A 25,410-nucleotide genomic window follows, 5' to 3' on the forward strand; every position below is an offset into this window, starting at 1 on the left:
TCTAAGGCTGGAGGATACATTACCGTGCACTCTAAGGCTGGAGGATACATTACCGTGCACTCTAAGGCTGGAGAATACATTACCGTGCACTCTAAGGCTGGAGAATACATTACCGTACACTCTAAGGCTGGAGGTTACATTACTGTGCACTCTAAGGCTGGAGGATACATTACTGTGCACTCTAAGGCTGGAGGATACTTTACTGCGCACTCTAAGGCAGGAGGATACTTTACAGCGCACTGTAAGGCTGGAGGTTACATTACTGTGCACTCTAAGGCTGGAGGATACATTACCGTGCACTCTAAGGCTGGAGGATACATTACTGTGCACTCTAAGGCTGGAGAATACATTACTGTGCACTCTAAGGCTGGAGGATACATTACTGTGCACTCTAAGGCTGGAGAATACATTACTGTGCACTCTAAGGCTGGAGGATACATTACTGTGCACTCTAAGGCTGGAGGATACATTACTGTGCACTCTAAGGCTGGAGGATACATTACTGTGCACTCTAAGGCTGGAGGATACATTACTGTGCACTCTAAGGCTGGAGAATACATTACTGTGCACTCTAAGGCTGGAGAATACATTACTGTGCACTCTAAGGCTGGAGAATACATTACTGTGCACTCTAAGGCTGGAGGATACATTACTGTGCACTCTAAGGCTGGAGAATACATTACTGTGCACTCTAAGGCTGGAGGATACATTACTGTGCACTCTAAGGCTGGAGGATACATTACTGTGCACTCTAAGGCTGGAGGATACATTACCGTGCACTCTAAGGCTGGAGAATACATTACTGTGCACTCTAAGGCTGGAGGATACATTACCGTGCACTCTAAGGCTGGAGAATACATTACTGTGCACTCTAAGGCTGGAGGATACATTACCGTGCACTCTAAGGCTGGAGGATACTTTACTGTGCACTGTAAGGCTGGAGGATACATTACCGTGCACTCTAAGGCTGGAGGATACATTACTGTGCACTCTAAGGCTGGAGGATACATTACTGTGCACTCTAAGGCTGGAGGATACTTTACTGTGCACTGTAAGGCTGGAGGATACATTACTGTGCACTCTAAGGCTGGAGGATACATTACCGTGCACTCTAAGGCTGGAGGATACATTACTGTGCACTCTAAGGCTGGAGGATACATTACCGTGCACTCTAAGGCTGCAGGATACATTACTGTGCACTCTAAGGCTGGAGAATACTTTACTGTGCACTCTAAGGCTGGAGGATACTTTACTGTGCACTCTAAGGCTGGAGAATACTTTACTGTGCACTCTAAGGCTGGAGAATACTTTACTGTGCACTCTAAGGCTGGAGGATACATTACTGTGCACTCTAAGGCTGGAGGATACATTACTGTGCACTCTAAGGCTGGAGGATACATTACTGTGCACTCTAAGGCTGGAGGATACATTACTGTGCACTCTAAGGCTGGAGGTTACATTACTGTGCACTCTAAGGGTGGAGGATACATTACCGTGCACTCTAAGGCTGGAGGATACATTACCGTGCACTCTAAGGCTGGAGGTTACATTACTGTGCACTCTAAGGCTGGAGGATACATTACTGTGCACTCTAAGGCTGGAGGTTACATTACTGTGCACTCTAAGGCTGGAGAATACTTTACTGTGCACTCTAAGGCTGGAGGATACTTTACTGTGCACTCTAAGGCTGGAGAATACTTTACTGTGCACTCTAAGGCTGGAGGATACATTACCGCGCACTCTAAGGCTGGAGGTTATATTACTGTGCACTCTAAGGCTGGAGGATACATTACCGTGCACTCTAAGGCTGGAGGATACTTTACTGTGCACTCTAAGGCTGGAGGATACATTACCGTGCACTCTAAGGCTGGAGGATACTTTACTGTGCACTGTAAGGCTGGAGGATACATTACTGTGCACTCTAAGGCTGGAGAATACATTACTGTGCACTCTAAGGCTGGAGGATAAATTACTGTGCACTCTAAGGCTGGAGGATACATTACTGTGCACTCTAAGGCTGGAGGATACATTACTGTGCACTCTAAGGCTGGAGAATACTTTACTGTGCACTCTAAGGCTGGAGGATACTTTACTGTGCACTCTAAGGCTGGAGAATACTTTACTGTGCACTCTAAGGCTGGAGAATACTTTACTGTGCACTCTAAGGCTGGAGGATACATTACTGTGCACTCTAAGGCTGGAGGATACATTACTGTGCACTCTAAGGCTGGAGGATACATTACTGTGCACTCTAAGGCTGGAGGTTACATTACTGTGCACTCTAAGGGTGGAGGATACATTACCGTGCACTCTAAGGCTGGAGGATACATTACCGTGCACTCTAAGGCTGGAGGTTACATTACTGTGCACTCTAAGGCTGGAGGATACATTACTGGGCACTCTAAGGCTGAAGGATACATTACTGTGCACTCTAAGGCTGGAGGATACATTACTGTGCACTCTAAGGCTGGAGGATACATTACTGGGCACTCTAAGGCTGGAGGTTACATTACTGTGCACTCTAAGGCTGGAGGATACATTACCGTGCACTCTAAGGCTGGAGGATACATTACTGTGCACTCTAAGGCTGGAGGTTACATTACTGTGCACTCTAAGGCTGGAGGATACATTACTGTGCACTCTAAGGCTGGAGGATACATTACTGTGCACTCTCAGGCTGGAGGATACATTACTGTGCACTCTAAGGCTGGAGGATACATTACCGTGCACTCTAAGGCTGGAGGATACTTTACCGTGCACTGTAAGGCTGGAGGATACATTGCTGTGCACTCTAAGGCTGGAGGATACATTACCGTGCACTCTAAGGCTGGAGGATACATTACCGTGCACTCTAAGGCTGGAGGATACATTACCGTGCACTGTAAGGCTGGAGAATACATTACTGTGCACTCTAAGGCTGGAGAATACATTACTGTGCACTCTAAGGCTGGAGAATACATTACCGTGCACTCTAAGGCTGGAGGATACATTACCGTGCACTCTAAGGCTGGAGAATACATTACCGTGCACTCTAAGGCTGGAGGATACATTACCATGCACTCTAAGGCTGGAGGATACATTACTGTGCACTCTAAGGCTGGAGAATACATTACCGTGCACTCTAAGGCTGGAGAATACATTACCGTGCACTCTAAGGCTGGAGGATACATTACCGTGCACTCTAAGGCTGGAGAATACATTACCGTGCACTCTAAGGCTGGAGAATACATTACCGTGCACTCTAAGGCTGGAGAATACATTACCGTGCACTCTAAGGCTGGAGGATACATTACCATGCACTCTAAGGCTGGAGGATACATTACTGTGCACTCTAAGGCTGGAGGTTACATTACTGTGCACTCTAAGGCTGGAGAATACATTACCGTGCACTCTAAGGCTGGAGGATACATTACCGTGCACTCTAAGGCTGGAGAATACATTACCGTGCACTCTAAGGCTGGAGGATACATTACCATGCACTCTAAGGCTGGAGGATACATTACTGTGCACTCTAAGGCTGGAGGTTACATTACTGTGCACTCTAAGGCTGGAGAATACATTACCGTGCACTCTAAGGCTGGAGAATACATTACCGTGCACTCTAAGGCTGGAGGATACATTACTGTGCACTCTAAGGCTGGAGAATACATTACTGTGCACTCTAAGGCTGGAGGTTACATTACTGTGCACTCTAAGGCTGGAGGATACATTACTGTGCACTCTAAGGCTGGAGGATACATTACTGTGCACTCTAAGGCTGGAGAATACATTACCATGCACTCTAAGGCTGGAGGTTACATTACTGTGCACTCTAAGGCTGGAGGATACTTTACTGTGCACTCTAAGGCTGGAGGATACTTTACTGTGCACTCTAAGGCTGGAGGATACATTACTGTGCACTCTAAGGCTGGAGGATACTTTACTGTGCACTCTAAGGCTGGAGGATACATTACTGTGCACTCTAAGGCTGGAGGATACTTTACTGTGCACTCTAAGGCTGGAGAATACATTACTGTGCACTCTAAGGCTGGAGGATACATTACTGTGCACTCTAAGGCTGGAGGATACATTACCGTGCACTCTAAGGCTGGAGGATACATTACCGTGCACTCTAAGGCTGGAGGATACATTACTGTGCACTCTAAGGCTGGAGAATACATTACTGTGCACTCTAAGGCTGGAGGATACATTACCGTGCACTCTAGGGCTGGAGGATACTTTACCGTGCACTGTAAGGCTGGAGGATACTTTACCGTGCACTCTAAGGCTGGAGGATACTTTACCGTGCACTCTAGGGCTGGAGGATCCTTTACCGTGCACTGTAAGGCTGGAGGATACTTTACCGTGCACTGTAAGGCTGGAGGATACTTTACCGTGCACTGTAAGGCTGGAGGATACATTACCGTGCACTCTAAGGCTGGAGGATACTTTACCGTGCACTGTAAGGCTGGAGGATACTTTACCGTGCACTGTAAGGCTGGAGGATACTTTACCGCGCACTCTAAGGCTGGAGGATACTTTACCGTGCACTCTAAGGCTGGAGGTTACATTACCGTGCACTGTAAGGCTGGAGGATACTTTACCGTGCACTGTAAGGCTGGAGGATACATTACCGTGCACTCTAAGGCTGGAGGATACTTTACCGTGCACTCTAAGGCTGGAGGATACATTACCGTGCACTCTAAGGCTGGAGGATACATTACTGGGCACTCTAAGGCTGGAGGATACATTACCGTGCACTCTAAGGCTGGAGGATACATTACCGTGCACTCTAAGGCTGGAGGATACATTACCGTGCACTCTAAGGCTGGAGGATACATTACCGTGCACTGTAAGGCTGGAGGATACATTACCGTGCACTCTAAGGCTGGAGGATACTTTACCGTGCACTGTAAGGCTGGAGGGTACTTTACCATGCACTGTAAGGCTGGAGGATACATTACTGTGCACTCTAAGGCTGGAGGATACATTACTGTGCACTCTAAGGCTGGAGGATACATTACCGTGCACTCTAAGGCTGGAGAATACATTACCGTGCACTCTAAGGCTGGAGGATACATTACCGTGCACTCTAAGGCTGGAGGATACATTACCGTGCACTCTAAGGCTGGAGGATACATTACTGTGCACTCTAAGGCTGGAGGATACATTACCGTGCACTCTAAGGCTGGAGGTTACATTACCGTGCACTCTAAGGCTGGAGAATACATTACCGTGCACTCTAAGGCTGGAGGTTACATTACTGTGCACTCTAAGGCTGGAGGATACATTACTGTGCACTCTAAGGCTGGAGGTTACATTACTGTGCACTCTAAGGCTGGAGGATACATTACCGTGCACTCTAAGGCTGGAGGATACATTACCGTGCACTCTAAGGCAGGAGGTTACATTACTGTGCACTCTAAGGCTGGAGGATACATTACCGTGCACTCTAAGGCTGGAGGATACATTACCGTGCACTCTAAGGCTGGAGGATACATTACCGTGCACTCTAAGGCTGGAGGATACATTACTGTGCACTCTAAGGCAGGAGGATACATTACCGCGCACTCTAAGGCAGGAGAATACATTACTGTGCACTGTAAGGCTGGAGGATACATTACTGTGCACTCTAAGGCTGGAGGATACATTACTGTGCACTCTAAGGCTGGAGGATACATTACCGTGCACTCTAAGGCTGGAGGTTACATTACCGTGCACTCTAAGGCTGGAGAATACATTACTGTGCACTCTAAGGCAGGAGAATACATTACTGTGCACTGTAAGGCTGGAGGTTACATTACTGTGCACTCTATGGCTGGAGGATACATTACTGTGCACTCTAAGGCTGGAGGTTACATTACCGTGCACTCTAAGGCTGGAGAATACATTACCGCGCACTCTAAGGCAGGAGAATACATTACTGTGCACTGTAAGGCTGGAGGTTACATTACTGTGCACTCTAAGGCTGGAGGATACTTTACTGTGCACTCTAAGGCTGGAGGATACTTTACTGTGCACTGTAAGGCTGGAGGATACATTACTGTGCACTCTAAGGCTGGAGGATACATTACTGTGCACTCTAAGGCTGGAGGATACATTACTGTGCACTCTAAGGCTGGAGGATACTTTACTGTGCACTGTAAGGCTGGAGGATACATTACTGTGCACTCTAAGGCTGGAGGATACATTACTGTGCACTCTAAGGCAGGAGAATACATTACTGTGCACTCTAAGGCTGGAGGATACATTACTGTGCACTCTAAGGCTGGAGGATACTTTACTGTGCACTCTAAGGCTGGAGAATACATTACCATGCACTCTAAGGCTGGAGGTTACATTACTGTGCACTCTAAGGCTGGAGGATCCTTTACCGCGCACTCTAAGGCAGGAGGATACTTTACAGCGCACTCTAAGGCAGGAGGATACTTTACAGCGCACTCTAAGGCTGGAGGATACTTTACAGCGCACTCTAAGGCTGGAGGATACTTTACAGCGCACTCTAAGGCTGGAGGATACATTACAGCGCACTCTAAGGCTGGAGGATACTTTACAGCGCACTCTAAGGCTGGAGGTTACATTACAGCGCACTCTAAGGCTGGAGGATACTTTACAGCGCACTCTAAGGCAGGAGGATACTTTACAGCGCACTCTAAGGCTGGAGGATACTTTACAGCGCACTCTAAGGCTGGAGGATCCTTTACCGCGCACTCTAAGGCTGGAGGATACTTTACAGCGCACTCTAAGGCAGGAGGATACTTTACAGCGCACTCTAAGGCTGGAGGATACTTTACAGCGCACTCTAAGGCTGGAGGATACTTTACCGTGCATTTTAAGGCTGGATGATACTTTACCGTGCACTCTAAGGCTGGAGGTTACATTACTGTGCACTCTAAGGCTGGAGGATCCTTTACCGCGCACTCTAAGGCAGGAGGATACTTTACAGCGCACTCTAAGGCAGGAGGATACTTTACAGCGCACTCTAAGGCTGGAGGATACTTTACAGCGCACTCTAAGGCTGGAGGATACTTTACAGCGCACTCTAAGGCTGGAGGATACATTACAGCGCACTCTAAGGCTGGAGGATACTTTACAGCGCACTCTAAGGCTGGAGGTTACATTACAGCGCACTCTAAGGCTGGAGGATACTTTACAGCGCACTCTAAGGCAGGAGGATACTTTACAGCGCACTCTAAGGCTGGAGGATACTTTACAGCGCACTCTAAGGCTGGAGGATCCTTTACCGCGCACTCTAAGGCTGGAGGATACTTTACAGCGCACTCTAAGGCAGGAGGATACTTTACAGCGCACTCTAAGGCTGGAGGATACTTTACAGCGCACTCTAAGGCTGGAGGATACTTTACCGTGCATTTTAAGGCTGGATGATACTTTACCGTGCACTCTAAGGAACTCAAAACTTTTCTTTCATGATTTAGACAGAGGACACAATTTTAAACAACTCTCCAATTTACTACTATTATGGAATTTTCTTTGTTTTCTTGGTATTCTTTATTGAAAAGCATACTTAGGTAGGCACAAGAACAGCATTGTACTACTGGGGGGCTAGCTGCTGATTGGCAGCTGCACATATGTCTCTTGTCATTAGTTCACCCTGATATGCTCAACTAGCTCCCGGTAGTTTATTGCTGCTTAAACAACAAAGGATACCAAGAGAATTAAGCAAATTTCTAATAGAAGTAAACTGGAAAGTTGTTTAAAAAACAAAAAATTTTCATCTCCTTTTAAGCCAAGTTTTTCATTTTACTTCTATTATCAAATTTACTTCATTCTCTTGGTATCTTTGAGGGAACAAACACGCTCCTGGGAGTTAGCTGAGCCAGTTACAAGACGGACATTATTTCAACTGAAAATCTTACACATAGTTCATCAGTTATAGAATACACAAAAACCACAGTAGTGCATTGTTACCTGAGCCTACCTAGGTATGCTTTACAACAAAGGAAGATAAGAGAATGGAGCAAATTAGAGCATATAATTCAAATGGAAAGTTTTTTTAAATTGCTGCTCTATCTGAACAAATAAAGTTTAATTTTGACTTTACTGTTCCTTTAAATAATATTCAAGCTCTGCAGCAGTATGATTAGTTAATAGGTTATTTTATTGTATTTGCAGTGAATAAAGAGGCTTTGTGGAAGACTCCGTATAATGAAACACGAGAGAAGAGGAGAACCAGTAACACGTAAGGAAACTGTGTCTGACATCCACAGCATAGAATGCAAATTTCACTGTGAAACTGAGTCTGTGCTGTTTGCTTTTTAGTTCTAATAATATCATTATCCATGGAACGGCTAACAGCTTAGAGACAACTTCCAAGAACAAATTAACAGCGAGAGAGAACCAATCCTGTTTGCTTTGCAGAATTTCAGGTATGTTAATTAGAACTCAAATTAGCAGATCATTTGCAGAATGAAATACATTATAGGATATTAAAGGGACATACTAATGCATACATTATATGATCTGATTTGCTAGAATATGTTTTCTTTCGCGTTACTAGCCCCTGATAATTGTGCGTCTTGCCCTCACAAAGAGGTTAAATACCTAGGTAAAGTCCTGCTTCGCACATGCCCATCGATTAGCTCCTGATTGGCTTACTGGAGAATTCCTGATTGGCGCTGCTGAGTGGGACTTAACCTATTTGACCACTTTGCACATTAGACACATAATTATCTATGACCAGTAATGTATAAACGACATGTTCTATCCAATGTGCATTAGAATATCCCTTTAACTGGTCGTGTGTTAATAGCAAGAACATACAGAGAAGTTGAAGCTTAATGAATCCTTTTTTAGTCGGTTTAATGTGTATAAATTTGTTGTTGCCATGGGAGAAGAGTGCAGTGTAATTTTGCATGCGCAGAACACTTCTGTTTGGTAGAGTAGATTGCATACACACTTACAATCTGCCTTGCAATGATCACATTGGTGTGGATTACATGGGATGTGATGTCATATGCTGGCCAAATAAAACAGAGGCAGTTACAGAAAATATATTGAGGGTAAACACAGTGCAGAGCTCTATGCACGTACCAAGAGGCTAGGTACTTAGTAAGGGAGGCCTGTGGGATTAATCATGGTTGTTCCATGTGCTGAGTCTGGGAGGGTAGAGGCAAAGTCTTGTAGACTGAGAGTGACCCAATCCAGGGGTGTGGCTGTACTGTGTGCGTGTGCCTATATGGTCTGAGGTGTGTCTAGGCATGAAAGGACTGTGGTAGGGAGGGACAGTTGTACCCACCCCCTCCGCAAAACCAGCTACACAGGGGTGCAAAGTAAAATCTGGGGGTGCTTTTGTACCTTTCTGCACTCTCGTAGAACCCCCACTGCTTCAGAAATAAAATAATCGATTACTCTCACATTCCATTAACATAGATTTTACAGTATAAAGGCTGTGACATACTGCAAACGGAGCGGCGCACATCGTGTACATGCGGCTGTGTGCGCTCAGTGTGTCCTGCCTTTTCATCTCTGAGCACTCTGCTGCATCAGATCGCGTAGCTGAGAGCTCAGAGATGAAATATCTGAACTTCAGAAGCGAGACGTAGCGAAGCAGCTTGTTCGCCTCGTGCTGCGTCAGATCGCGTAGCTGAGAGCTCAGAGATGAAATATCTGAACTTCAGAAGCGAGACGTAGCGAAGCAGCTTGTTCGCCTCGTGCTGCGTCAGATCGCATAGCTGAGAGCTCAGAGATGAAATATCTGAACTTCAGAAGCGACGTGTAGCGAAGCAGCTTGTTCGCCTCGCGCCGCATCGCTTGCAGTGTGTCACAGACTTTAGGGAACGTGTGGCATGTTGGTGCAAATAACTCCAAAGCTGGATGATGTCAGTAACTTCTTACCTAAATAGATGTAACTCAAACAAAATAACTCTCACTATCCCTCTAACCAGACTGTGCTCCGGCTCCCACCAGCACCAGCAGTGTTTACTGAAGCATTTCTGTTCTGCAAACTGCAAAAGGGCCGTCTGCTGCAAATACTCCTGCATAAGCATTCTTCTGCCTTTGCTTGCTGGGTTACTTAATGGATTGTTTACTACATTGGAAATAATAATTACCAAGTCCCGTTCCTTTTTTGTAACAATCACTATGGGCACAAGCAAAACAAGTCTCTGAAAATAGATTAAAGGGAAATAAATTACAGTTTAGTTTGTGCAGTATTAATATATATATACATGTAGTATTAATATATATATACATGCAGTATTAACATATTTATACATGCAGTATTAACATATTTATACATGCAGTATTAATATATATATACATGCAGTATTAACATATTTATACATGCAGTATTAATGTATATATACATGCAGTATTAATATATATATACATGCAGTATTAACATATTTATACATGCAGTATTAATATATATATACATGCAGTATTAATATATATATACATGCAGTATTAATATATATATACATGCAGTATTAATATATATATACATGCAGTATTAATATATATATATATACATGCAGTATTAATATATATATACATGCAGTATTAATATATATATACATGTAGTAGTAATATACAGGGAGTGCAGAATTATTAGGCAAGTTGTATTTTTGAGGATTAATTTTATTATTGAACAACAACCATGTTCTCAATGAACCCAAAAACTCATTAATATCAAAGCTGAATAGTTTTGGAAGTAGTTTTTAGTTTGTTTTTAGTTATAGCTATTTTAGGGGGATATCTGTGTGTGCAGGTGACTATTACTGTGCATAATTATTAGGCAACTTAACAAAAAACAAATATATACCCATTTCAATTATTTATTTTTACCAGTGAAACCAATATAACATCTCAACATTCACAAATATACATTTCTGACATTCAAAAACAAAACAAAAACAAATCAGTGACCAATATAGCCACCTTTCTTTGCAAGGACACTCAAAAGCCTGCCATCCATGGATTCTGTCAGTGTTTTGATCTGTTCACCATCAACATTGCGTGCAGCAGCAACCACAGCCTCCCAGACACTGTTCAGAGAGGTGTACTGTTTTCCCTCCTTGTAAATCTCACATTTGATGATGGACCATGGGTTCTCAATGGGGTTCAGATCAGGTGAACAAGGAGGCCATGTCATTAGATTTTCTTCTTTTATACCCTTTCTTGCCAGCCACGCTGTGGAGTACTTGGACGCGTGTGATGGAGCATTGTCCTGCATGAAAATCATGTTTTTCTTGAAGGATGCAGACTTCTTCCTGTACCACTGCTTGAAGAAGGTGTCTTCCAGAAATTGGCAGTAGGACTGGGAGTTGAGCTTGACTCCATCCTCAACCCGAAAAGGCCCCACAAGCTCATCTTTGATGATACCAGCCCAAACCAGTACTCCACCTCCACCTTGCTGGCGTCTGAGTCGGACTGGAGCTCTCTGCCCTTTACCAATCCAGCCACGGGCCCATCCATCTGGCCCATCAAGACTCACTCTCATTTCATCAGTCCATAAAACCTTAGAAAAATCAGTCTTGAGATATTTCTTGGCCCAGTCTTGACGTTTCAGCTTGTGTGTCTTGTTCAGTGGTGGTCGTCTTTCAGCCTTTCTTACCTTGGCCATGTCTCTGAGTATTGCACACCTTGTGCTTTTGGGCACTCCAGTGATGTTGCAGCTCTGAAATATGGCCAAACTGGTGGCAAGTGGCATCTTGGCAGCTGCACGCTTGACTTTTCTCAGTTCATGGGCAGTTATTTTGCACCTTGGTTTTTCCACACGCTTCTTGCGACCCTGTTGACTATTTTGAATGAAACGCTTGATTGTTCGATGATCACGCTTCAGAAGCTTTGCAATTTTAAGAGTGCTGCATCCCTCTGCAAGATATCTCACTATTTTTGACTTTTCTGAGCCTGTCAAGTCCTTCTTTTGACCCATTTTGCCAAAGAAAAGGAAGTTGCCTAATAATTATGCACACCTGATATAGGGTGTTGATGTCATTAGACCACACCCCTTCTCATTACAGAGATGCACATCACCTAATATGCTTAATTGGTAGTAGGCTTTCGAGCCTATACAGCTTGGAGTAAGACAACATGCATAAAGAGGATGATGTGGTCAAAATACTCATTTGCCTAATAATTCTGCACTCCCTGTATATATACATATAGTATTAATATATATATACATGCAGTATTAATATATATATACATGCAGTATTAATATATATACATGTAGTATTAATATATATACATGCAGTATTAATATATATATACATGCAGTATTAATATATATATACATGCAGTATTAATATATATATACATGTAGTATTAATATATATATATATATATATATATATATATATATACATGCAGTATTAATATATATATATATATATATATATATATATATATATATATGCAGTATTAATATATATATACATGTAGTATTAATATATATATATATATACATGCAGTATTAATATATATATACATGTAGTATTAATATATATATATATATATATATATATATATACATGTAGTATTAATATATATATATACATGCAGTATTAATATATATATACATGCAGTATTAATATATATATACATGTAGTATTAATATATATATATATATATATATACATGCAGTATTAACATATTTATACATGCAGTATTAATATATATATACATGTAGTATTAATATATATATACATGTAGTATTAATATATATATACATGCAGTATTAATATATATATACATGCAGTATTAATATATATATACATGTAGTATTAATAGATATATACATGCAGTATTAATATATATACATGCAGTATTAATATATATATACATGTAGTATTAACATATTTATACATGTAGTATTAATATATATATACATGCAGTATTAACATATTTATACATGCAGTATTAATATATATATACATGTAGTATTAATATATATATATACATGTAGTATTAATATATATACATGCAGTATTAATATATATATATACATGCAGTATTAATATATATATATACATGTAGTATTAATAGATATATACATGCAGTATTAATATACATATAGTATTAATATATATATATATATATATATATATATATATATATATACATGTAGTATTAATATATATATACATGCAGTATTAATATATATATACATGTAGTATTAATATATATATATACATGCAGTATTAATAAATATATACATGTAGTATTAATATATATATACATGCAGTATTAATATATATATATACATGTAGTATTAATATATATATACATGTAGTATTAATATATATATATATATACATGCAGTATTAATATATATATACATGTAGTATTAATATATATATACATGCAGTATTAATATACATATAGTATTAATATATATATATACATGTAGTATTAATATATATATACATGCAGTATTAATATATATATACATGCAGTATTAATATATATATATATACATGCAGTATTAATATATATATATATATACATGTAGTATTAATATATATATACATGCAGTATTAATATATATATACATGCAGTATTAATATATATATATATACATGTAGTATTAATATATATATACATGCAGTATTAATATATATATACATGTAGTATTAATATATATATACATGCAGTATTAATATATATATACATGCAGTATTAATATATATATACATGCAGTATTAATATATATATACATGCAGTATTAATATATATATATATATATATATATATATATACATGCAGTATTAATATATATATACATGCAGTATTAATATATATATATACATGCAGTATTAATATATATATATATATATATATATATTTATACATGTAGTATTAATATATATATACATGCAGTATTAATATATATATATACATGCAGTATTAATATATATATACATGCAGTATTTATATATATATTTACATGCAGTATTAATATATATATATATATATATACATGTAGTATTAATATATATATACATGCAGTATTAATATATATATACATGCAGTATTAATATATATATACATGCAGTATTAATATATATATACATGTAGTATTAATATATATATACATGCAGTATTAATATATATATACATGCAGTATTAATATATATATACATGTAGTATTAATATATATATACATGCAGTATTAATATATATATACATGTAGTATTAATATATATATACATGCAGTATTAATATATATATACATGCAGTATTAATATATATATACATGCAGTATTAATATATATACATGCAGTATTAATATATATATATATACATGCAGTATTAATATATATATATATATATATATATATATACATGTAGTATTAATATATATATATACATGCAGTATTAATATATATATACATGCAGTATTAATATATATATACATGCAGTATTAATATATATATACATGCAGTATTTATATATATATTTACATGCAGTATTAATAAATATATACATGTAGTATTAGAATAACATTAGTTAAGATTTAGACAGTGAGTTAAGTCTCCTTCAAGGACTTTCATATACTTGGGTATATAGAACAGTTGCCAGTTACAAATTAAAATAACAATTAGATAAAACGATAGGAAGTGGAGGTGAGCGCCAAGTAGGCTGAGGATGGGGAAGGAAACACCTAATAGGCTGATAGAATGGTGCCCACGATGTGGGATCTGGATGGTAGTACCTTTAATGTGGGTTGTAGAGTGAATGTGCAGAGATGTTTAAAATAGCGTATATAAAATGGTAGTTAAAGTTTAAAATATTTATTCCACACAGTTGATTAAAATGTCGGTGAACTTCTTATAAAACATATAAAGTAATAAAAAATCATGGATCCATGTTACAATAACAAGACAATGAAAATACACATAAAAATAAACGTAAAATTATTAGACTTGAAAAACGTATGATAAAGGGTGACCTAATAGGCTAAGTGTCCTATTTAAAAGGTACACCTTGGTGATGAATGTTCTTACAGTTGTATATAGTTAGTCTTTATCCAAACAAAAAAATTTTGCAACTAAAATAGGTGTCTTAATCAATATCCAATTCTAAAAAGTCCCAAAGAATGTCCTGTGCTTGAAAAGATGCAAAAAAAAAATGTGAAAATGTGAAAAAAATGTGATCACTTGATGTGAAAAAATATGAAAAAGTTGGTGGCTTTGCAAAAAATACAAAATGTGAGAATCCTCAAAGCAGGTGAAGCAAATTGTAAGTATTTCAAAAATATATCCAAAGTGTCCAATGTGATGTAGTGATTTCTGTGCAATGAAGCAGTCGCTCAATATGATGCGATACAAACAAATAAAACTGTGAAAAACCTGTAAAGAAAACAAACAATACTATAATATATACAAACTATTCAGTTGATATATCAGTATTTAGCTTACTCAGATCAGTCGACGCATTTCGGCCATGTACTCCTGGCCTTTATCAAGACTAACATTGTGAGTAAGCTGACAGAATTTATGAGAATTGTGACTAGTGTTTGGGCGCCAAAAGGTAATAGGCCACGCCCCCTTCCTGTTGAATGCATTGTGGGTATGGGAAAGAGTTCCGTTTAAGATATTTTGTTAAAAAACTTAATTTTTGACTGTTAACTGCTAGTGTATTCTCAGGGCCATTTCTATTGGGAATATTCCCTTTACATATGTGTCCTTAGTTAACATATTTCTTAAAATTATTTCGTAAAATTATTTTCAACCTGCACTTCCGGTTTCGCTAACGTTTGCTGTGTTTACTTCCGGTTTCCCTTGTGTTTACTATAATGATATTGGCTTCTATCCTATAAGTGAATAGTGATGTTTATACTTCAATAACTCTCTGTTTATTTGATGAACCAACCTATTTGGTTTATTATATGGCGGCTTCTGTTGCCATTATTTGCTGGTGCTTCCGATTTTTATTTTCATTCTTTCTCAATGTTAGTTTCGTTAAGCTCATGTTTCATTTATTTGCTTTCACTTCCGGTATCGCTATTTTATAGCACTTCCGGTTTCGGTAGTTTCATGTTTACACTACTGCTAAGCAATAATACTTCTAACGTGAGATCATGGAAGATTATGTTATATTAAATTACCACTCTAAACTTCCTTTAGATAATTACTGGATATTAGGAGTGTTACGTCCTTTCTTACTGCAAGTTTCGCTAGTTTTCCACTTCCGGTATCGTTATTGTCTAGCACTTCCGGTGGAAATTGGGCTGCAACTAACGATTATTTTCATAATCAATTAATCGGACAATTATTTTTTTCGATTAATCGACTATTCGGATAAAAAAAGAATCAATAATGGTTACCTATATTTTAAATAAAATCCACATAATGAGGCCTATTTATCATATGTCTGTCGGACCTCATCTGACAGTGCGGATCAGGTCCGACAGACATCGCTGAATGCGGAGAGCAATACGCTCTCTGTATTCAGCATTGCACCAGCAGCTCTTGTGAGCTACTGGTGCAACGCCGCCCCCTGCAGATTTGTGGCCAATCGGCCGCCAGCAGGAGGTGTCAATTAACCCGATCGTACTCGATCGGGTTGAATTCCGGTGATTCCTGTCCGCCTCATCAGAGCAGGGGGACAGGGTTATGGAGCAGCGGTCTTTAGACTGCTGCTTCATAACTGGTGTTTCTGGCGAGTCTGCAGGCTCGCCATAAACACGGGCCCTCAAGCTCCGTATGGAGCATGATAGATAAACCCCACTGAGTGTTACAAATATAAACTTCAGACTAAAACTTTACATAAACACAACTGTTTGTTACATTTTTATAATTAAGCAAAACAAAACCACAAACAGTTTGAAAAGAACTAGAAAGAGGTAGAGGGCGCTATTGCTGTTCATTACATTCTGTTATTCGTTCTTTCAGAAACTTTGCATTTAAATGCAGCTATATTGCCTGCAGCAGAGAGGAGGCACTCACATGCTGTTGAGGTGCCTGAGATGCATAATTAGAGTTTTGCAATTTCACCAAAGTGGGATATTTATCTGTGTTAGCTCCTCACCAATTCTAAGTGTTTTCCACCTTGGCAAGGGGTTTCTCAACAAAGGAAGCCTGGAGACTTCGTTCTAACATAAAAATATCTTGAATATCTATATGCATCAGTAAATAACCAGCTATAAGGTTAGGGGAAACGATTTAGTCCACTCTAAAAATGACAGATATATACCTATAGAGGTTGAATCTGGTACATATTATCACAATTTATTGAAAATATTAAAAAAAAGAATAAAAAAAAAAAAGTCAAAAGTGCTAAGGACTTTATATCAATAACAGGACAAAACCTTACACATTTATCTATACAATAATCAGCAACAGCAAGCAATCGGCTAATAATTGTGCAAACAGAAAAAAGTGCACATGCACAGACCAACTAATTGCAAACCAACTAATGGATGATGAGATTCGTTGACAACTAATTTCGTAATCGATAATAACAATTAGTTGTTGCAGCTCTTGAATTATCCATACATTCTGCAGACTGCAAACAGCCGTGGGGTCGATCCGATATAAAGCGTCGCCCGCAAAAGCCGGCGACGCCAATATTTGCGCGGATTTGGTATCACATATACGGCGTAACCTAGAAGTTACGCGCGTATATTTCTGCCGTCGCCCGCAGTTTTTTGGGCCATAGGCAGGTATACCAAACCCGCGCAGTTTGGTATCCAATATGCAGCGTAAGGACTTACGTGGCGAAAATGGAGAAAACTTACTCCATTTTCACCTCGCCACAAAAAGCAGCCGTAAGAAGCCTTACGCTGACTATTGGAGCCCCGTAACTCCCTAAACTAACTAGAAAATAAACCTAACACCTAACGCATGCGCAATGTCTATCTCCCTGTCAACCGCGATCTGCTAAAATAAACCTAACACCTAACGCATGCGCAATGTCTATCTACCTGTCAACCGCGATCCCCCCCCCCCCCGAAATCCCTAATAAAGTTATTACCCCCTAAACCGCCGCTCCCGGACCCCGCCGCCATCTACATAAACTAACCCCCTACTGTGAGCCTCTAAAACCGCCGCCATCTACCTTATCTATCCCCTAATCTGACCCCTTACACCGCCGCCACCTATATAAAAATGATTAACCCCTAATGTAAGCCCCTTACACCGCCGCCATCTCTATTAAAATGATTAACCCCTAATTTAATCTACCTACCCCGCCGCCAGCTATATTATCTATATTAACCCTAAGTATATTATAGTTAATATAGGTATTACATTATATATATTAACTATATTAACCCTAATTATATTAGGGTTAATATAGTTAATATAGTTACTATAGTATTTATATTAACTATATTAACTCTATCTAACCCTAACTAAATTTATATTAAATTAATCTAATTCATTTATAAACTAAAATATTCCTATTTAAATCTAAATACTTACCTATAAAATAAACCCTAAGATAGCTACAATATAATTAATAATTACATTGTAGCTATGTTAGGGTTAATATTTATTTTACAGGTAAATTGTTAATTATTTTAACTAGGTATAATAGATATTAAATAGTTATTAACTATTTAATATCTACCTAGTTAAAATAATTACCCAATTACCTGTAAAATAAATCCTAACCTAAGTTACAAATACACCTACACTATCAATAAATTTAATAAACTACTAACATCTATCTAAAAATACAATTAAATTAACTAAACTAAATTACAAAAAAAAACAAACACTAAATTACAAAAAATAAAAAAAAGATTACAAGATATTTAAGCTAATTACACCTATTCTAAGCCCCCTAATAAAATAATAAACCCCCAAAATAAAAAAAATTCCCTGCCCTATTCTAAATTCAACAAATTTCAAAGCTCTTTACCTTACCAGCCCTTAAAAGGGCCTTTTGTGGGGCATGCCCCAAAGAATTCAGCTCTTTTGCATACAAGAAATACAATACCCCCCCCCCATTACAACCCACCACCCACATACCCCTATTCTAAACCCACCCAAACCCCCCTTAAAAAAGCCTAACACTACCCCCCTGAAGATCTCCCTACCTTGTCTTCACCACACCGGGCCGAACTCCTGATCCGATCCGGGCGATGTCTTCCTCCAAGCGGCAAAGAAGAATTCTTCCTCCGGCGATGTCTTCCTCCAAGCGGCAAAGAAGAATTCTTCCTCCGGCGACGTCTTCCTCCAAGCGGCAGCAAAGTCTTCATTCTTCCGGCGGCATCTTCAATCTTCTTTCTTCGCTCCACCGCCGCGGAGCATCCATCCCGGCCGACTGCTGAACTTGGAATGATGTACCTTTAAATGACGTCATCCAAGATGGCGTCCGCCGAATTCCGATTGGCTGATAGGATTCTATCAGCCAATCGGAATTAAGTTAAAAAAATCTGATTGGCTGATTGAATCAGCCAATCAGATTCAAGTTCAATCCGATTGGCTGATCCAATCAGCCAATCAGATTGAGCTCGCATTCTATTGGCTGTTCCGATCAGCCAATAGAATGCAAGCTCAATCTGATTGGCTGATTGGATCAGCCAATCGGATTGAACTTGAATCTGATTGGCTGATTCAATCAGCCAATCAGATTTTTTTAACTTAATTCCGATTGGCTGATAGAATCCTATCAGCCAATCGGAATTCGGCGGACGCCATCTTGGATGACGTCATTTAAAGGTACATCATTCCAAGTTCAGCAGTCGGCCGGGATGGATGCTCCGCGGCGGCGGAGCGAAGAAAGAAGATTGAAGATGCCGCCGGAAGAATGAAGACTTTGCTGCCGCTTGGAGGAAGACGTCGCCGGAGGAAGAATTCTTCTTTGCCGCTTGGAGGAAGACATCGCCCGGATCGGATCAGGAGTTCGGCCCGGTGTGGTGAAGACAAGGTAGGGAGATCTTCAGGGGGGTAGTGTTAGGCTTTTTTAAGGGGGGTTTGGGTGGGTTTAGAATAGGGGTATGTGGGTGGTGGGTTGTAATGGGGGGGGGGTATTGTATTTCTTGTATGCAAAAGAGCTGAATTCTTTGGGGCATGCCCCACAAAAGGCCCTTTTAAGGGCTGGTAAGGTAAAGAGCTTTGAAATTTGTTGAATTTAGAATAGGGCAGGGAATTTTTTTTATTTTGGGGGTTTATTATTTTATTAGGGGGCTTAGAATAGGTGTAATTAGCTTAAATATCTTGTAATCTTTTTTTTATTTTTTGTAATTTAGTGTTTGTTTGTTTTTGTAATTTAGTTTAGTTAATTTATTTGTATTTTTAGATAGATGTTAGTAGTTTATTAAATTTATTGATAGTGTAGGTGTATTTGTAACTTAGGTTAGGATTTATTTTACAGGTAATTGGGTAATTATTTTAACTAGGTAGATATTAAATAGTTAATAACTATTTAATATCTATTATACCTAGTTAAAATAATTAACAATTTACCTGTAAAATAAATATTAACCCTAACATAGCTACAATGTAATTATTAATTATATTGTAGCTATCTTAGGGTTTATTTTATAGGTAAGTATTTAGATTTAAATAGGAATATTTTAGTTTATAAATGAATTAGATTAATTTAATATAAATTTAGTTAGGGTTAGATAGAGTTAATATAGTTAATATAAATACTATAGTAACTATATTAACTATATTAACCCTAATATAATTAGGGTTAATATAGTTAATATATATAATGTAATACCTATATTAACTATAATATACTTAGGGTTAATATAGATAATATAGCTGGCGGCAGGGTAGGTAGATTAAATTAGGGGTTAATCATTTTAATAGAGATGGCGGCGGTGTAAGGGGCTTAGATTAGGGGTTAATAATTTTAATATAGATGGCGGCGGTGTTAAGGGCTCACTTTAGGGGGTTATAGATATAATATAGCTGGCGGCGGGGTACGGGAGCGGCGGTTTAGGGGTTAATAACTTTATTAGGTTGCGGCGGGGTAAAGGAGCGGCGGTTTAGGGGTTAATAGCTTTTTTATTGTTAGGCTAGTGAGGGGGGATAGCGGATAGAGGGTTAGACAGTGTGGGCTATGTTAGGGAGGCGTGTTAGACAGTGCGGGCTATGTTAGGGAGGCGTGTTAGACAGTGCGGGTGTTTTAGACTTTAGTCAGGTTTTATAGGCGCCGGCAGATTCTAACGTGGTGCAAGTCACTGGCGACGCCAGAAATTTGTACTTACGCAGATTTCTGGACATCGCTGGTTTGTGAGACTTACGGCACGTTAGCATCTGACGGCGACCTATATGGGATGGCTCGAGTTGCGAGCTGAAACTGCGGGCGACGCCGGTTCCCTCGCTTGCGCCGCAAACTGCGATCGATATCGGATCGCGCCCCGTGTGAGGAAATTAAAGCTTGGATTTAGCTTTTTGCATTTATTGTATAGAGCAAGCTGGCTGGTCTGAGATGGCTATAAATTCTGTAAGATTTTAGCTGACTTGATACTTCCTGCACAGACCTAGATTGAGAATTGTGGATAAAACAACATTTTTTCAGTTATAATGTAGCCTGTCAAGGGTAAACATGTAGTATTCTATTTTTACCACTAGGTGGTAATGTTGTTTCATGCAATTTGAGATGTCTGCTTGCACTGATTCGGAATACTCTTGTTCAGCCCCTATAAGTGACATCACAATATTGTTATATTTGTGTATAGTACAAAATAGCAGTTAACCACTGCATTCCAAAAGCTCAGCCTTCAACATACATGTTTAATAGTGTTAAATGGACATGAAATGCTAAATTCTAACTGAATTATGTATCCAAAGCATGATGATTTTAGTTAAAAGTGTAGAATTGTAGTAATAGGGCTGTCTTGCTGCAACCTGGGTTTCCTTTTTGGCTGAGGCTATTTATAGGGTTGTATAAGAATTGAAGTTTTAAGGGAAATGATCTATTGTAACCCCACTAATGATCAATTACTATAAGAATATATGGTACATAAAGTTGTACCTTATATACAGATTAATTAGCAAATTATTTTTGGGGGTGCTCCTGTCCGTACCGTAAATATGTAAAAGGGAAAAGAAAGAAAGTGGACATGCAAAAGAGCACTCTGAGAAGGAAGAAAATTAATTATTATCATTTTATTAATGAGAACAGGAAGAGGGAAACCCTAACAGGAAAATAAATAAAACATAACGTTTAATAATCAAGTATAACAGTGTGTGTGAAGTGCATTAATACTTAGATTAAAATCTGAGTGGATATGAGTTAGCAACCACGTAGAGCAACACAATTATTATGTAAAAGGTACAATAATAATAATAGAGGAGTTGGAAAAATTGTAGACCAACTATAGCCTGGCACCTAAGAACCAAACAAACCAACTTCTGAACCTACACCCTTATTTAGTCATTAATTGTGGAGAGGTACGCCTCTATTTCTAGCTAATCGTAGGTTTGTTTGGTTCTATAGAAAATCTGTGTAAACAAGCCAGCAGAAGAAATGACTCTCCCAGTGGGGGTTCGGAGAGATAAATAATAAAAGTATTGGACTTTAGTATTCAGATAGATATAATATAGAGAAGCATTTGTGTGTACAGAAAGTGAACAAATAAGGACATATGTTGTCCCTGCTAATTAGTTATAGACATGGCCTATTTCTTATTCCATAGCAAGACAACAGAAGTTGTAATTACAAAGTGTTTGTTGGGTGTAATTGCTAATATATGCTATGAGTTAATGTCCCTTTAACAAGCCTAGCTAATCTTATACAAAATAATGACATTACTATTTATTCTGTTTGTTTTGTTTGCTTCCTTTAATTCTTTACATCTTTGGTTATTTCAGAGAACTTTGGGTTACTTTCAGCAGATAAAATGATGGAATCGTCAAGAACAACTCTAGAACATGGAGAGGAAATAAATGACAAGGACCGTCACACTGTAGAGCCCTGGGAACAAGAGGCAGAGAACCTGATATCCTGGACCAATGGTCTGAGTGCCCATTTATTAGACTTCTGAGCAATAATATTTTTCTTAAAGGGACACTAAATTTATAATTAAACTTTCACGATTCAGATAGAGCAGCAGTTTTAGAGATTTATCCATTTACTTCCATTATCAAATTGTGAACAAACTTTTTACTTGCACACTTTCTGAGACACCGGCTCCTACTGAGCATGTGCCCAAGTTACCAGTGTATACGCATATGAGTCTGGGATTGGCTGATGTCTGTCACAGGATACAAGGGGCTGCAAATAGGGGGGAATAAATTTGTCACAAAAAAATGTATTGCTTATTTGAAATGCAGAGTGTTATTGCATAGTCTTTTTATTATGCACTTGATAATTATGCTCAGCATGGTTTAACCTCAGCAGGACCATTGCTAGCGCTGCGGAATCTGTTGGCGCTCTACAAATAACCGATAATAATAATTATTGCTGGGTTATCAAAGAACAGAACAATGTGCAGTTTACTTTCTATAACTATTGTTCTCATTCCTGTCATCCTGTGTTATTGTAACCTATGATATCTAAACAGATATTACCATATAGTAACCTTTTTCTTGTATCAAGTCATCACAAGGTGCTGAGTATAGCAATTAAATCAAGTTCATTTGAGGCACACAACACAAAATAAACAGTGATACATCCCCAGATATAGATGCAATGTCACACAACACTTGCCATGGTATTGCTAAAGAATCTATAAATAGATCCTATACAGCTAGCTGATTGGTTCAGGAGAAAAGCTATTTACTTGTGCTTGGAAGATTTCCCTTACAGCCTTTTGTGATCAGGGTTTTTTTTACCAGTATTTTTACGTGTGCCAAAAATCAGAGACAGAACTACCATTGGTGCAGCAGATGCAGTGGCACCATGGCCCAGTTGATGGGGGAAAGGGCATAGCACCAAGTCTATTCATAGGTGTGTGCATAATGTGTGCAATCCTACCTTTGGTGGGCCACAAATATTTTTTCACCAGGGCCCTCTGTTGAGTAAATCTGCTACTGATTAAAAATAGTAATGTAAGGGCTAGTATGAGTCACCTACCCTATGTATTTCCCTAAACGCACCCAGAAATGCCCTGCCTCCAAAATACCCACACCCATTGATCACCTGACTCTGACCTTAAATTGTCCTGCCCAAAGACCCCAACTACGCTCCCCTATGGCATCCAGCTACAAACCTTGACTGCAGCAACTCTGCTGAGTTACCTCCCTCCCATAACCACTCCTCATGCAGAAACTGTAATAGGGCAAGGGGAAGCTGTGGTTTATTGGTATTTTTTATTATTATTTCTAACACTTAGGAAATAGGATATGTTGCAAGTCCTATAACTCATTTGACTACTGCTCACTAACCATTATTTTTAATCCTAATGATTCACAACTTTACGACAAACTGATCAATTCTAAGACTTCTAAACCAGACTCAAGCCTAGGTCGCCAATCAGTGAATTTTATGTCTCCTTGTCAGGTTAGGAAATGTCCAGAAGAAGACCCAAATGCTAGGGTGAACTTAAACAACACCTTTGCACTCTGAGTTTAATCCAGGACGTGACCCCTTGACAACCTCTAAAAAACAAAGTACTCACGATATGGGTCCAAAGTAATTCAATATATCAGCCAAATAGACTTCTGAGTAAGGAACTGGTTTCAGGAAATGTCTTCCACAGAATCAGGAGAGCAGGGATAGTCCACTTATACTCAGACAGAGGAAGGGTAAAACAAGAAACAGTTAATAATGCAGGAGTAGGTAAATTGTTATCAGGCAGTTTGAGGGTTAACACTGTGTAGTCAGTCCTTGCAGAGTTTGGCAACAGGTTATCAAGCAGTTTGAAGGTTAATACTGAATAGTCAGTACTTGCAGAGTTAAACAACAGGATATCAGGTAGTTTGAGGGTTAACACTGTGTAGTCAGTCCTTGCAGAGTTTGGCAACAGGTTATCAGGCAGTTTCAGGGTTAATACTGAATAGTCAGTACTTGCAGAGTTAGACAACAGGATATCAGGTAGTTTGAAGGTTAACACAGATTAATCAGTACTTGCAGAGATTGGCAACAGGTTATCATGCAGTTTGAGAGTTTACACTGAATAAACAGTCCTTGCAGAGTTTGGCAACAGGTTATCAGGCAGTTTGAAGGTTAACACAGATTAATCAGTACTTGCAGAGATTGGCAACAGGTTATCATGCAGTTTGAGAGTTTACACTGAATAAACAGTACTTGCAGAGTTTGGCAACAGGATATCAATCAGTGTGAAGGTTTACACTGAATAAACAGTACTTGCAGAGTTTGGCAACAGGATATCAAGCAGTTTGAAGGTTTACACTGAATAAACAGTACTTGCAGAGTTTGGCAACAGGTTAACATGCAGTTTGAGAGTTTCACAGAATAAACAGTACTTGCAGTGTTTGGCAACAGGATATCAAGCAGTTTGAAGGTTTACACTGAATAAACAGTACTTGCAGAGTTTGGCAACAGGTAAACATGCAGTTTGAGAGTTTCACAGAATAAACAGTACTTGCAGTGTTT

General features: G+C 38.8%; 1 protein-coding gene across 1 annotated transcript in view; it reads left to right on the forward strand.

The window, feature by feature from the left end:
- The window catches only part of UBE2U (ubiquitin conjugating enzyme E2 U), a 169,010-nt gene extending 145,316 nt beyond the window's left edge, over positions 1–23,694 (forward strand). Inside the window, exons 9-11 of the mRNA XM_053693081.1 lie at positions 8,113–8,179; positions 8,260–8,366; positions 22,725–23,694. Of these exons, the coding sequence (XP_053549056.1) occupies positions 8,113–8,179; positions 8,260–8,366; positions 22,725–22,897 (347 nt within the window). The 3' untranslated portion in view covers positions 22,898–23,694. The remainder of the gene's footprint in view (positions 1–8,112; positions 8,180–8,259; positions 8,367–22,724) is intronic.
- The last annotated feature ends 1,716 nt before the right edge of the window (positions 23,695–25,410 follow it).

The sequence above is a fragment of the Bombina bombina genome, chromosome 10, assembly GCF_027579735.1.
Source record: "Bombina bombina isolate aBomBom1 chromosome 10, aBomBom1.pri, whole genome shotgun sequence".
NCBI lineage: Eukaryota > Metazoa > Chordata > Amphibia > Anura > Bombinatoridae > Bombina > Bombina bombina.